General features: G+C 40.4%; 1 protein-coding gene across 3 annotated transcripts in view; it reads right to left on the bottom strand.

Moving 5' to 3' along the window:
* msraa (methionine sulfoxide reductase Aa) overlaps positions 1-16,601 on the bottom strand; it is a 524,419-nt gene that overhangs the window by 129,966 nt on the left and 377,852 nt on the right. For all 3 annotated transcript variants that reach the window (XM_043682286.2, XM_043682325.2, XM_043682296.2), the window contains one exon: positions 12,320-12,424. In XM_043682286.2, the coding sequence (XP_043538221.2) occupies positions 12,320-12,424 (105 nt within the window). The remainder of the gene's footprint in view (positions 1-12,319; positions 12,425-16,601) is intronic.

Genomic DNA, 16,601 nt, shown 5'->3' with positions numbered 1-16,601 from the left:
GTCAGGCAGTAGAAAAAAAACATATAACCAGAAGATTAGAATCTCTTAAAATAAAACAAAAACAAATACCAGGTGAGTATAAGCTCCTCAGTTGAGGACTGACTTTGAGCTGGCTGGTCACAGCCAGTATGTTACTGTAGGGAAGAGTTCCCTTGATTAAAAGACATGTAACCAGGATCTAGACTGGTCATAAACAGGTCGAGGCAGTGGGCTGTGGAAGGGGTAATTATAGCTGATTGCCTGCCCCTCTTCTGCAGTTAAGTTCAGGCCCAGGTGTCCCTGGAGAAGGAGCACACGGTGTCTAACAACACCGTTGAGGTTTTCAGAAAGAGGTGGGCACAGCTGGGCATGGAATGTTTTATTTCCCCCTCCGACTCTATTTTGATTTAAACTGTATCACCGCCCCCTCCACTTTTTCGATCAGTTAAGCACTGTTGTTGAGAAGGGCTCTTCTTGTCATTGGCCACTTTTATTCCTGGTGGTGGAATATGAATAAAGGTTTCTGCACTTGTTGTTTCTTCATCATGTCCTACACCTGCACATAATGACATGGGTGCTGGGGAAAAGTAGGCACTGCCGCTATTTGGTGGTAGTGTAGGGGTTTGGAAAAAATATATATAAGCAGGAGATTTAGAATTTCCTCAGTTCAGGGACTGACATCAAGCTGACTAGCCACAGCCAGGGTACTGTGCAAAAAAATGCAAATTATATATATAAAACCAAGATCTTTAAGCACTACTGCTGTTTGGCAGTAGTGTGGGATTAAAAAAAACATAACCAGGAGATTTGAATCTCCCCAGTTCAGGAACAAAAAAAAAGGAGATTAACATCTCTTCACTTACGAATGGACTCCGAGCCGGCTGACCACAGCCAGTGTACTGTGCACTAGTAAATGAAGCTTTAAAGCTGGACATTACATGTCCCCACCATGCGTGCAATTTGGTGGGAATCATATGTTATACTTTGGGTGGTTAGCCCACCACTTCATAACCTACCTCTAAGCTCACCCCAATAAAATTTGAGTGTGGGCAGGCACCAAATTTGGCAGCATACCCAACATGAGTAAATAATTAATATTTATTATCCTGTCACACCATTACACAATGGAGGTGGGCTGGTTGTGGGAGTGGGCAGACTATTTTTTGAAGCTAGGTGAATGTGGGGACTGCAGATTCTGACTGCAGATACTGGAGGTCAGAGTTGCGAGTGTGGTGCTGGAAAAGCACAGCAGGTAAGGCAGCATCCAAGGAAAATCAACGTTTCAGGCAAAAACCCTTCATCAGGAATTTTTTTGTTTTTTTAAGCTTTTGAAATGACAAGTAAGAAAGGGGATCAGTATCTTTGGAGGGTCCTCTTTGTGCATGAAGGAATGACCCCCCTTGCCCCATAAGAAAGTGCTCTCTTCATTTCTATCCACTGAGACTACGAAAGCCACCTACTTATACACAATGCCCCCCTCCCTAAGTTGGACAAACACTGCTTAGTCAAATAACTCCACATCCTCTACCACAAAATATCTGGACTCATCCTGCCTCCAGCCTGGGCCTCCTGCCTCAGACTCTCTCCTGGGTCTCTGTCCTGGGCCTGCTTCCTATATCTCCCTCCTGTCCGATCAGTACCCACTATGGAGCTATGACTGTGTCAGGACTTTACAGTTACTGGTCAATCTGGCTAGCCAGCAGTTTTAGAAGGTGGGATTTTCTATCAGTCATGGTGAAATACACCAATCCACAATGATTTATAGCTGAGGGCAAGCCTCTTCTCCATTTAAGGTAGATAAGTCCCTAGGACCAGATGAGACCTATTCCAAGTTGCTGTGAAAGACAAGGGAAGAAATAGCTGGGGCATTAGCAGATATCTTTGCATTCTCTTTGACAACAGGTGAGGTTCCAGAGGACTAGAGATTAGCCAATGTTTTTCTCTTGCCTATGAAAGGAAGCAGGGATAATCCAGGAAATTATAGGCCAGTGAGCCTGACGTCCATGGTGAGGAAGCTCTTGGAGAACCTACTGAGAGAACCTACTGAGGGACAAGGTATACACATTTGGAAGAAAATGGACTAGTTTTTGACAGACAACTTTATTTTGTACGGGGAAGGTCATGTCTCACCAACCTGATTGAATTTCTTTTTAAGAGGTGACAAAGGATTATTGAAGAGGGAAGGGCTGTGAATGTGGTTTATGTGGACTTTAGTATGGCATTTGATAAAGTTGCACATGGTAGATTGGTAAAAAAAAAAATAAAATCACATGCAATTTGGGGCTGGTTGGTTGGATAGATACAAAATTGGCTTGGTCACAGAATACGGAAGGTAGCGGTGGAAGATTGTTTTTCAGAATGGAAACTGATAACTAGTGGTGTTCCACAAGCATAATTATTAGGTCCTCTGTTGTTTATAGTATATATAAATGACCTGGGGGAAAACATAGATAGTTTGATTAATAAGTTTGCAGATGACACAAAGATTGGTGGAGTTGCTGATAGTGAAAGGATATAACAGGATATAGATAGATTGGTGACTTGGGCAAAGAAATGGTAGATGGAGTTTAATCCAGACAAATGTGAGCTGATGCATTTTGGTGGATCGAATTTAGGTGTGAATTATACTGTAAATGGCAGAACCCTTAGCAACATTAACATGCAGAAGGATCTGGACGTGTAAGTCCACAGTTCTCTAAGCGTGGCAACACAGGTGGCCAAGGTGATTAAGAAGGCTTATGGCATGCTTACCTTCATCGGCCGAGGCATGGCCTACAAGAGTTGGCAAATCATGTTGCAGCTTTATATAACCCTTCTTAGGCTGCACTTGGAGTACTGCGTGCAGTTTTGGTCATCACATTGCCAGAAAGACATGGAAGCTTTGGAGAGAGTGCCGAGAAGGCTCACCAGGATTTGCCTGGTCTTGAGGGTATTGGATATGAGTAAAGGTTGAAAAGGCTAGGATTGTTTTCACTGGAAAATGGCAGCCGAAAGGAGATTTGATAAAGGTCTACAAAATTATGAGAGGCATAGATAGGGTAGATAGTCAGAGGCTTTTTCCCAGGTTTGAAATTTCAATTACAAAGGCACAGGTTAAACGTGAGAGGGGGCAGGTCTTAGGGAGATGTGTGAGGGAAGTTTTTTTCACAGAGAGAGTGGTAGGTCTCTGAAAGGCACAGCCAGAAGAGGTAGTGGAAGCAGCATGTTGACGACATTTAAGAGGTTTTTTTTTAGATTAGATTACAGTGTGGAAACAGGCCCTTCGGCCCAACAAGTCCACACCGACCCGCCGAAGCGAAACCCACCCATACCCCTACATTTACCCCTTACCTAACACTACGGTGTAATTTAGTATGGCCAATTCACCTGACCCTGCACATCTTTGGACTGTGGGAGGAAACCGGAGCACCCGGAGGAAACCCACGCAGACACGGGGAGAACGTGCAAACTCCACACAGTCAGTCGCCTGAGGCGGGAATTGAACCCGGGTCTCTGGCGCTGTGAGGCAGCAGTGCTAACCACTGTGCCACCGTGCCGCCCACCATCTGATGCTTTCATGACTAGGGAGGGAATAGAGAGATATGGACCAAACAAGAGCAGGAAATTTGTTTTTTAGTTTAGTTAGGGCATGATGATCGGCACAGGCTTGGAGGGAAAAGGGCTTGTTCCTGTGCTGTATATCTCTTTATTCTTTGTTCTAATCACTGGTCACTGACTTTTCCTCTGACAGACACGTGGACCCGGCCTTCATCCCACAGCCCCCTATAATTTATTTTTGATTGTTTGAGAAAACAATTTTACTGTAGAAATGCACAATAAGTGTCAGTCATACATTGGTAATGTGATCAGTTGCACTTTTGAGTCAAGATCTGGCCAGGCAAAGTTTGTTTGGCATATTTATTTAAGTCCATGTTCACTGATGCCAAATCCTCAGTCCTAATGTTAATGAAGTATTAACATAGTAATTGGCTGTTTGTCAAAATTAAGCAGATGAATATGTTCCTTGACAGCCCAGTAAGCTGACAGCTTCTTCCTGAGATTGCTTTGCATGGATTGCATCACCTTACAGCAGTAGAAACCTGTAATAATGCAACAAAGCCTCTTGTTTTACCAGAATTAAATTTTGGCAAATTCCCCCTTAAAGAACAAAGAAAATTACAGTACAGAAACAGGCCCTTTGGCCCTCCAAGCCTGCAGCAATCCCTATCATCTATCTAGACCAGTCGCCTATTTTCCAAGGATCTGTATCCCTTTGATCCCTGCCCATTCATGTATCTGTCTAGAAACATCTTAAATGATGCTACTGTGCCTGCCTCTACCACCTCCGCTGGCAATGCATTCAGGTACCCAAATCCTCTGCATAAAGAACTTGCCACACATATTTCCCTTAAACCTTTCCCCTCTCATCTTGAACTCATGACCCTTAGTAACTGAGTTCCCCAATCTGGGAAAAAGCTTCTTGCTATCCACTCTCTCATGATTTTGTAGTCCTCAATCAGGTCCTCCCACAACCTCCGTCTTTCTAATGAAAATAATCCTAATCTACTCAACCTCTCTATAGCTAGCGCCCTCCATACCAGGTAACATGCTGGCGAACATCCTCTACACTGTCACCATCCACATTCTTTTGGTAATGTGGCAACCAGAACTGTCCGCAGTATTCCAAATGTGGCTGACCAACGTCTTATACAACCGTAAGATGACCTACAACTCCAATACCTCATCCAATGAAGGAAAGAATGTCATATGCCTTCTTGACCACTCTATCAACCTGTGTTTCCACCTTCATGGTACAATGGACCTGAACACCCAGATCTCTCTGTACATCAATTTTCCCCAGGGCTTTTCCATTTACTGTATAATTTACTCTAGAATTGGATCTTCAAAAATGCACCATCTCGCGTTTGTCCAAATTGAACTCCATCTGCCATTTCTCTGCCTAACTGTCCAATCTATCTATATTCTGCTATGTTCTTTGACAGTCCCCTTCACTATCTGCTACTCCACCAATCTTAGTGTCATCTGCAAATTTGCTAATCAGACCACCTATACCTTCCTGCAGATCATTTATGTATATCACAAACAACAGTGGACCTAGCTCGGATCCCTGTGGAACATCACTGGTCACAGTTCTCCATTTTGAGAAACTCCCTTTCACTACTACTCTCTGTCTCCTACTGCTCAGCCAGTTATCTATCCATCGAGCTAATATACCCTGGACCCCATGCCATATCATTTTCTCCATCTGCCAACCATTGGGAAATCTAATTAAATGCCTTACTGTAAATGCCATTATATGACATCTACAGATCTTCCCTCATCTATTAACTTTGTCACTTCCTCAAAGAATTCTACTAAGTTGGTAAGACATGATCTTCCCTGTACAAAACCATGCTGCCTATCACTGATAAGCCCATTTTTTTCCAAATCTAAATAGATCCTATCCCTCAGTACCTTTTCCAGTAGCTTCCCTACCATTGATGTCAGGCTCACAGGTCTGTAATTACCTGGATTATCCCTGCTACCCTTCCTAAACAAGGGGACAACATTAGCAATTCCCCAGTCCTCTGGATCTCACCCATATTCAAGGGCGTTGCAAAGATATCTGTTAAGGCCCCAGCTATTTCCTCTCCTGCTTCCCTCAGTAACCTGGGATATATCCCTTCCGAAGCTGGGGACTTGTCCACCTTAATGCCTTTTAGAATACCCAACACTTTCTCCCTCCTTATGTCGACTTGACCCGGAGTAATCAAACATTTATCCCTAACCTCAACATCTGCCATATCCATCTCCTTGGTGAATCCCGACGCAAAGCACTCATTAAGAATCTCAGCCATTTTCTCTGACTCCACATATAACTTTACTCCTGTGTCACTGAGTGGGCCAACCCTTTCTCTAGTTATCCTGTTACTCTTTGTGTACAAATAAAAGGCTTTGGGATTTTCCTTAACACTGTTTGCTAAAGATATTTCATGACCCTTTAGCTCTCTTAATTCCTCATTTCAGATTGGTCCTACTTCCCAATATTCTTCCAAAACTTTATCTGTTTTCAGTCGCCAGACGTTATGTATGCTTCCTTTTTCCTCTTAGCTAATCTCACAATTTCACCTGTCATCCATGGTTCCCTAAACTTGCCATTTCTATTCCTCATTTTCATAGGAACATGTCTGTCCTGCACTCTAGTCAACCTCTCTTTAAAAGCCTCCCACATATCAAATGTGGATTTCCCTTCAAACAGCTGCTCCCAATGCACAGTCCCCAGCTCCTGCTGAATTTTGATATAGTTAGCCTTCCCCTAACTTTCTTCCTTTAGGACCAACCCGTCTTTGTCCATGAGTATTTTGAAACTTACAGAACTGTGATCACTATTCGCAAAGCAACCCCCTACTGAAACTTCAACCACCTAGACTGACTCATTCCCCAATACCAGGTCCAGTATGGCCCCTTTCCGAGTTGGACTATTTACATACTGCTCTATAAAATCCTCCTGGATGCACCTTACAAATTCTGCTCCATCTAAACTTCTAAAATTAAGTGAATCACAGTCAATGTCGGGAAAATTAAAATCTCCTATCACCACCATCCTGTTGCTCCTACATCTTTCCATAATCTGTTTATATATTTGTACGAGGAGAAAGTGAGGGCTGCAGATGCTGGAGATCAGAGCTGAAAATGTGTTGCTGGAAAAGCGCAGCAGGTCAGGCAGCATCCAGGGAACAGGAGAATCGACGTTTCGGGCATAAGCCCTTCTTCAGGAATGAGGAAAGTGTGTCCAGCAGGCTAAGATAAAAGGTAGGGAGGAGGGACTTGGGGGAGGGGCGTTGGAAATGCGATAAGTACTAATCCAAGCCCTACGTTCATCTGCCTTACCTACTACACTTCTCGCATTAAAACAAATGTGCGTCAGACCACCTGTCCATTTGTGTTCATCATCTACTCCCTGCCTACTCTCCCTCTTAGTCACACTGGCTTCATTATCTAATTCCTTACAGGTTTTAGTTATTTACCTGCACTTAGGCTATATGAATAGAATCCAACTGACTTCACATTGATGATACAATCTGCCAGGAACAGGCTGACAGATAAGGGGTGTAAAATTGGGTGGAATGCTGGGGACCATCAATTAATTGTCATTTAAGGTCCTTAGCTCACCATTTCTGGTATTATACCCAGTAAACTCTGGTGGTGGCTGTCTGTATGAGGAGCCTTTGCCCAATGGAGACATCCTCAGTTGAAATGACGGGCCCTACTTACTATCCATTCCCCACCACCAGAACAACCACCTTGGTCACTCCTTTTGCAGACCTCACAAGACAAGGTGATCTCATTTACTTTGTACTCTTGTCACTCCTACCTTTCTCCTCAGGGAATACCTGTTGTCCCATTGACTCAATGTGGCATTGCTGGAGTTGCTGGCCATCTGATTGTCTGTCAGTTCTTTCATCCTCCCTCACTGATGAATGCAAAATAATGATCGTGCCTTCTGGGCCAACAGAGGCTGGCTCACCTCCAACGTGTTAGCCAGTGGCCACCATCTCATTGAAATATCTGGCCAGTGTAATGAAATGATGCCTAGCATCAGTGGTTTTTTACTTCTGTGTGAATATAACCATTAATTTCCTAAATATTCACCTTTACAACATGAGTGATAAAGCAGTCTGAGCTGTTGTCTTCTACCTGTCTTCCATTTGTAGTACTCAATCAAGGAAAATGGGAGTACAGCAATAATCAGGCCAATTTACATATCATCAGCTGTCGAGTGAAAAAAGCGATATAATTTAAAATGCAATATTAAATGAATAATATTCTCAAAATTATTCTTCATTTACACTCAACGTTTTTCACTGAAATATGTCTTCATACATTTAGAATTTGAATTATCTGGAGGTTTGTCAATACAAGTGACAGAATTCTACACTGCTCCATGCAATGCTTTGATGCACTGTGCAGCCTTTGCCACCCATGAATTAAACCCTACTCTATAAAATAATGTGCAGTAAACTGATTGTAAAGTTGTGTGTGAAAGCTAACTGACAGGGACCAGTACACAAAAGCAGCACCAATAATGTCTCTCATCTGTTTAAAATAAACAAATTTGTAACAGTTCAAATGGAATATTAACAGGAATAAGAGACATCAGTTATGTAATTGGAAAAGTTGAGATTTTCCTTCTCAAAGCAGAGAAAATTAAATTGAGAGCTAATAGAGGTGCTCAAAATCAGATGGGGTTGTATGAACACACAAAGGACAGAAAAACAAGAAAATGCATCCAGTTTTTTGAACAAAATATGAAGAGTAAAGCAACAAGAGGAAACAGATTTAACATATTGAGCAAAAGAAACGGGAGAGGAGAAGATTTTTTTCATGTGGTGAGCCATTATGATGTGGAATGTATTCCCTGAAATCCTGGTGGATGAAGATAGTAGTTTTTAAAAGAGAATTTAATAAATACTTGTAAAGGGAAGCATAAAAAAAACCCTGCAGGTCACTAAGAGGAACAAGCAGGAGAATGTAAAATATATCAGTATATTATTTCTAATGCACTTATTTTTTAAAAGCAATCTAATATCTAATATACAATAAAAATAAAATTAAGTCCAAATGTTTCCATTACTGATTCTTGACATTTACGCTTATAAAACACATGAACGGAGCAAACAGTCTTCACTTGACCTAGCTTCACCCTCCCCTCCCCTCCCCTCTCAGCGTTCCGAAAAGACCACTCCCTCTGTGACTCCCTCGTGATGTCCACACCCCCCACCAACCCAACCTCCACTCCCGGCACCTTCCCCTGCAACCGCAAGAAATGCAAAACCTGCGCCCACACCTCCCCCCTTACTTCCCTCCAAGGCCCCAAGGGATACTTCCATATCACCTGCACCTCCACACACATCATCTATTGCATCCGCTGCACCCGATGTGGCCACCTCCACACACATCATCTATTGCATCCGCTGCACCCGATGTGGCCTCCTCTATATTGGGGAGACAGGCCGCCTACTTGCGGAACATTTCAGAGAACACCTCTGGGACACCTGGACCAACCAACCCAACCACCCCGTGGCTCAACACTTCAACTCCCCCTCCCACTCCACAAGGACATGCAGGTCCTTTGACTCCTCCATCACCAGACCATAGCAACACGACGGTTGGAGGAAGAGCGCCTCATCTTCCACCTAGGAACCCTCCAACCACAAGGGATGAACTCAGATTTCTCCAGTTTCCTCATTTCCCCTCCCCCCACCTTGTCTCAGTTAAATCCCTCGAACTCAGCACCGCCTTCCTAGCCTGCAATCTTCTTCCTGACCTCTCCGCCTCCATCCCACTCCGGCCTATCACCCTCACCTTGACCTCTTTCCACCTATCCCATTTCCAACGCCCCTCCCCCAAGTCCCTCCTCCCTACCTTTTATCTTAGCCTGCTGGACACACTTTCCTCATTCCTGAAGAAGGGCTTATGCCCGAAAAGTCGATTCTCCTGTTCCTTGGATGCTGCCTGACCTGCTGCGCTTTTCCAGCAACACATTTTCAGCTCTGATCTCTAGCATCTGCAGTCCTCACTTTCTCCTCAAGAAAAAGCAGCTTGGTAGTGTGGGATAATCTGCTGACAGTGTTGTTAAGTTAGTATTATGTAAAAACAGACTATAGACAAAGGAAGTAATGAAAGATTAGTACCGTCATATTTAAAATTCACCAGCATCCCTATTGCCAGTTTTGATCTCACTGGTGTTGTGAAGATGTGAGTGCACTATACCTTTAAGAGAGTTAAAAGCTAACAGAACTACCTGACAGCACCAAGTGTTCTGAACAAGATGCAATGTAACCTTTTGGTCCAGCAGCTAGTGTAGCTGGTTGCCTGGAGACAACAAATACAAATTCGAATTGGGCCAATCAGTTTAAATTATACCCCAAAAAATACCAAACTCCAACCAAGTTTGAATTTAATACATTGACAATATTAAAAGCCAATGACACATTCCGATGCTTTGGGGGTATAAGACCAGGAAAATTGAACAGTTAGGGGAGAGCTGCCAAGCTACCAACACATGCAGACTGCCCACAGAATAGCTCTCTTAACGATACCTTTATCTATCATAATCTGTGAAACATAATCCTGTTAAACATAATCCCTAAGACAAAGAAAAGAAGATAGAGGAAGGTACAAAGACAAGATTCAACTGCTGGCTGATTTTGAAATTTGAATTTTTGGTAAATCTTAATCAGGGGCTTTATCGGACTAGTATTGTAAAAGGGAAGGGTAAAAGGTAGGTTAGAGAAAGGAGTTGTAAATAGTTGCTAGTTAATTATTCTCTGTTATAGTTGAAGAAATAAAATTGTTAATTTTTACTTTAAATTTCTTGGCCTCTTGAATTTTCACAGATTACTGCATGGGTAAATCTTTTCTCTGGTGCTGGTTTTAAATTAGCAGGTGGAGGGGGTTTACCCCATGTCATAACACTGGTGAAATGGTGATAGCAAACAAAAATCTTCCTTGTATATCAGCTGTTCCTTTGTGGCTGAATGGGCAACTGCACACAGCCAATGATGGTGATATAATCTTAGAAATAAAAGTAGCAAAGGCTAGACTATGAAGAATTTATGACAGAAACTCTGATTCATAACATCACTGCATTGTCAGACCATAAAGCACACTTTCTGACCAACACTTATCAGGGGCTGAGAACAGTAACTGTGACTTTTTAATGCATTATTTAATAAAGGATCTAAGTGTAGGTTACCCCTAATTTTCTACAATTTTCATGCACAGCATAACGCATGGCAATCCATACCATAGTGGTAATCCTCTGATGTTAACTCAAAATTTAAAATATCATATGCTTGGGATGCAATGCATCAATGGCCCCTGGGTTAAAGTATTTTTCTCTACTGCTTCTGAATCTTATCCTGATCCAACATGGTCACAGTATTTTTCTGCCACATTGAATTGAATTGAATTTATTGGCATCTGTACTGAGGCAATTTCTGAGATCTTTATTCCCACAGAATATCTCCATCAATAAGGACTCTTTAAAACCTATCCTTTGGTCATCTGTCCAGCTCAGTAACACTCCTCTGTAACATCTTTGGATGCTTCGTAAACATACTAGTTGACATTGTCACCTGAAAACAAAATTCAGGATGTAGCTTGAACAGATCCTGTTACATAAGAGATGAGGGTCACAGTGAAGTAACATTCAAAAGCAGTGTTGCTCATTGCTTGGTTGTAGGCTAGATCTGTGGCTACTTCAAGTGTGGTAGTTCAATGACAGATTTCTTTGTGAAGTAAGGCACACCACACATTGTTATCCAGTGGAGTTCAATGTGAAGATGTGTTCCCTAAGGATGTGCAATGTGCCTTGTGTACAGTGCTCTCCTGCTCCCTCTTCACCTTCCTGCTGCTCTGACTTGTCTTTTTGGTTGTTCCCACTCTGGACCTTTGGTAGCTCTATACACTACCCAAGACCGCGGCCACGAGCAGCCAAAAGAAATGTTACACAGGCTAACACTTGTCATTAGAGGCCAGAAAATGGTTGCAATAATCAGAAAATAGGCTCAAAAACATCCAGAGGTTAACCAGCAACATAAAGGACATACTAATAATTAATTCTTGAATCTCCTGAATAATGCAAATATCTTTCTGCCTGTCAGCTCCATGAGTGCCTGCTCATGTTTATCATATACATGATAGGGATAGGTGTTTTAAAGGAACACTAAGAATAACAAAATGTTTTATAACTTGATACATTTCCATTATTGTACCTTTTAATACTTCAGCTTTTTAATATCATTTTTCACTCTAATACAAAGTATGAAAACTGTAAAAGAAATCTAATTTTCAGCTGATTAAATACTGCAACCACACTCCTTACCAACAGTTACATACCCATCATTTGTTTTATAGTAACAACCAACTGGGGTCACAAGGACCTTATGACATAGGGACTATTAGTAAATGTTAGTTATTTGGACTTGATTTATTGCCTTTAGTTGCTGACAAAAGCAAGTGCGGACTCATATTAATAAAAAAAAGTTGACTTTTTAAATAACTCTGCTGAAGCTGGGAGGTGAAATAAATCATACTGCAGAGTTGCACATGAACAGTGTCAATAATTTCCATTGAGCTGAGGAAAAAAGCAATGTTAACCCTCGGAGTTAAACAGTCACAATATTTTTTTCTGGTTCAATTGTTTCAATGTTTAAAAAAAACTCTGCCTGTCATTTCTTTCACGTTGTTTGGACCACATGTGGTTTCAAGGTTCATTTAAACATGTTACTGAAACACTAATTACCACAGCAGTGATTAGGAATATAATGAGGAGCTGGTCTATTCATTACAGTACCTTGTGTTGGGTCATGGCTCTCCCAGAAGACCTTGAGAAGTTTTTCAAAGCAGATTTTGTCTGGATGGTACACAACTCTCACTACTTCTGCGTGACCAGTCATCCCTACAGAAAGACAAAACAATGCTAATTCAGGGGACCTATGATAAGTCTATGTTTGCTGCTTGTTATTTTTATTGCAAACTCAAATTTCAGACAGCAGCACAGCAAATGAGTATTCATTCACACATCATAATAATTTTATGAAATAACAGTTTGCTATTTTGGTTAAACCAAAGCAATTTGTAATGCTTTAAGTTCACAAAATTAATTATTTTATGTACCAAGGTAAACATGTAAATCATCCCATATGTAAATCAGCAATGCTGTTCAAAATAAATGATTAAATTCAGTTTTTTTTAGCATCATAATTTTGTTTACAATTAGATAGAAAAATGTGAATTTTCAGCATTCTGTACAACTGTTCATGCTTAGTATTTAGTACCTGTGAACGAGAGGATAACAGAGGAGAACAAGATAAGCCATTGCTTACTTAGTATTTATTTCTCATAGAAACACTCCCATTCTCAGTGGATTAAGGCAATTAGGCTAAGAGACAAAGCTAGTTTCTTTTTGAAAGGGTGAAAACAGAATCAAATAAAGGAATTAAAAGGTTGGCAGTTCAATAGTAGTTTTAGTTGATGAGGTTTCAAAGGCATCAACAGTATTTTTCTATTCCTTCAGAAATCAAATGCAAATTTGAATTTTGCAATGTAAAAAAAACTCTTATAAACCAGCTCCACAATATTCTAAACAATGCATTGATTTGTGTAAAGATTAAGATTGAATTGCATCTCTCAAAGAGTGGCAATCCAGTTTACAAATCAGACCTGTAGTAGTTTTATATAAACAATTCCATCCATTGGCCAGTCCATTCTATCCCACTGTACAAATCTTGGATCTTAAATCTGAATACTTAATTTGCAAACATCATGCTTTAACCCAATACCTTTGCAATGCTGCAGAGTGGGTAAGGAAACAGGTGCAAAGTTGATAATATTGATTCAGGATGTTGGAAAGTGTTAGAGAATTCTAAAATTACAAATGGAATTTCATAACAGTTTCCAACATCCTGAATCAATATCACCTAAATCCAAGCCAACTTCAAACTGCTTATCAGGAGGCAGGCGATTTTACTAACAGCTAATGTTCCAATAAGTTCTTTACACCTTTTACATGATTCGTTTTAATTTGAAACAAATTTAAAGTCAGAGCTAGAGTGCAAATGGAACTTTCCATTCACATTAAAACAGTTCTGATAAAATGTGCCATTTGGCTGTATTCACAACAATTTTGTATCCTAGGAAGAGACCAGAGTCAATCTTTACTGCAGCTGTGAAGAGTGGACATGGGTTGCAGATTGTAACTCTACAAAGGCAATATACTGTGACCGAAAGAAATGGAGGTAAGTCCACAATCATGACTATTACACTGTAATAAAATTATTTCAGATGAACTTTGCATACCAAACTGTCCTGCAATCTTTTACACCTAATGGATCAGCAGATTTAAGGAGAGCAAATTTTGAGCGCGCAGCCCAGCAAAACTAACAAATTGCCAATAAAAAGATTATTTTTTGTTTAGGAATAAATCTATTCACATTATCTACCTTGTGCAGGAACAACCAGCCTACAGACCTGATCATCCATAACAGCTATGTTGACTACATCAATAAATATTTACGGGAGAAGTGGTTCAGATTTTCAAGTGACTAACGGTTCTTCCCCCTGCCCCAAAGCATCTCAACAGCAGCTTACATATCAACATAAGAAAAGATGAACTAAAACTTAAGAGCAGTAATTGAGTAAACAAGGCACTATGTATTTATGCATGATATTGAAGAAATTCTAGTACTCTTATCGAGTGGGGTAGCGAACATTTCCTTATGTGCTGCAACATTGAAAACATCAAATATCTAAGTGAAGAAACTCAGTAGTGATCAGAATCAAACTTCTGGCCTGTGGAACATATATGCAATTATATTAAAGTTCTAAAGAAAAAGAGTCATATTGAACTCTAAATGTTTCTCTCTTCACGGGTGCTGAGAGTTTTTTCAACATTCATATAATGTCAATCTACAACATTGGTGTCTAGTAGTTAAAACACTGCAAAATTTCAGTCAGGCATGTAAGGTGAAATGAATACAATGGTGTGTCAATTATTCTCATTTACATGAAATCAGTATGAATATCACAATCATATTATTACAGTTGCAACTTTTCACTTATAATTTTTGCACATTACTGCTTAGCGTAAATTATCAGAACTTCATGGACAAAAAGTCAAGGGACTTGTGAATTATAACAAAACTATTAACACTGCAAATCTTTTTCTGACATTTCATCTGTGGAAATTGAGGTAGTCAGTGAAACCACTGTTATATCAACTGTCTCCTCATTTGTCCAGCTATGTGTGGGTTGATGGTCCTCTTTTACAATTCTGCAACTCCAATATCCCTTTGCCTTTCCTTGTTACTCTGCAATGCCCAACTCGATTATTCCCGCCACGTTATTGCTCATGAGCCTTTATCGTCAGCCATATCTTTTGCACTGTTATGCATCTACCTTCCCCTTACATTTCCCCCAATATACACATACACACTTTCACTCTTTGCTGGTTCCTATTCTTACCTGAGCATAAATTTTCTGCTTCTTAAGGCCAATGACTTGAAACCAAAGGCACCATTTACACCATTGTCAACTTTATTTGTGCCAGGAGCAGAGAAACAGGAAATATACTGCACTACTAGTGAGTTGATCTGCATAAGCACTTTGTAAATAATCAAACATTGCCTCTCATAATGCTCACAAATTCATTATTTGTGCATTTTCCAAATTTCCATACATATATAAATATTCCATAGGTCTCAAAAATGCTCAGGAGGTAGATTTCCAAATGAACTGTTTAACAACAATAACCATAATCTGTGTTTTTATACACTGCCACAGTCAGCACATGAACCATGATCATATATGCTTCAGTTCACATACATTGTATGTACATGCTCCTTGGGCAGTTGTAACCTGCACTTTGTTAAAAAATGTAAATAAATGGCAAACTATCTGGCAATAAAATAGTTTGACAATTCAATGTGGAATGCATTTCAAAGGTCCTTTGTAAGAAAATAAACGCCCATGTCTTTACAGGTTGAGGAGATGCACACTGTTATGGGTGGGGTGTGTTGTTACTAGTTGGAATTAATATTCTATTTGGACTCGGGTCCAGCGGAATGGCAGGCAACATATTCCAAGTGCATATATTTTCATGCTTTGAAGTATCTAATCCTTTGAGGAGAATCAATTTGTTTTGAAATACAGAAAATGTTGGAGAATACACTATTTGAGAATCAAAAAGTAAAGTATCTCTCATGCCCCGAAAGTGATTTTTAAATACACTATTAAGGCAAACACTATTAAGTGCAGATCAAATTAAAACTAGGCTGTGTCCGACTGAAACTTCGGTCTGACTTTCCTCTTGTAGCATTGCCAGGGCTGGGTGCTGTCTCATGTTTTAAGCACTGTCAGCTTTTTTTTCGAACCCATCTGCTACCTTTTACTAGTTCTTTTTACATGACAGCCTTGATATCGAAGGTCCCGCTGGCTGAAGACATCGGAGGGACATGAAACCTTATAGAATTTTGGATTATAACTTTAACAAGTACCATGCTTGTCAAACGTAACCCCGCAGCATACCTGGTTACACGAGTTTTAAAGGAATTCACAAGTTTTCATAAAACAACTGAAAGTAACTGTCAGTATTGATCACCCAACTGCCTGTAATAACGCACTGAAAATGATCTGTTCCTTAACACCACGTTGCAAATCTGCCCGATTTGAATAAAGGACAACTGAATGAAACTAGATGCTTTAGTTTCCGGTGAAGGTTGAAAAGGTATTAAATTTACATCGGAAAGAATACAAAATGTTGTTAATTTTAGTTTCTTGTACATGGAGTAATAGCCACCATTTCTTCAATGACAGCAAATGTCCGGTCATTATTTAATTTGATTTTAAATAATTCCATCGACTAAAGTGACAAAGACAATGCAAACCAATACAAAGCTTGGTATGGCCTTCCTATGTCAGATAAAAAACCGCAGCTGTTATGTTCATGCTGTATGTGTGTATGCTGTTATCTGGAATGATTTGTGTTCTTGTAGATGATCATTTGTCGTAAAGCACTCAGGTGGTAAAGCAATCACGCCTGACACAGTCCGGAGGATATAAAAAATTTGTATGATGGA

Source organism: Chiloscyllium plagiosum, unplaced genomic scaffold, assembly GCF_037043375.1.
Source record: "Chiloscyllium plagiosum isolate Xiang-an unplaced genomic scaffold, Cpla_swu_hap1 HiC_scaffold_3, whole genome shotgun sequence".
Lineage (NCBI taxonomy): Eukaryota > Metazoa > Chordata > Chondrichthyes > Orectolobiformes > Hemiscylliidae > Chiloscyllium > Chiloscyllium plagiosum.
This window is presented reverse-complemented; position numbering and strand designations above follow the sequence as displayed.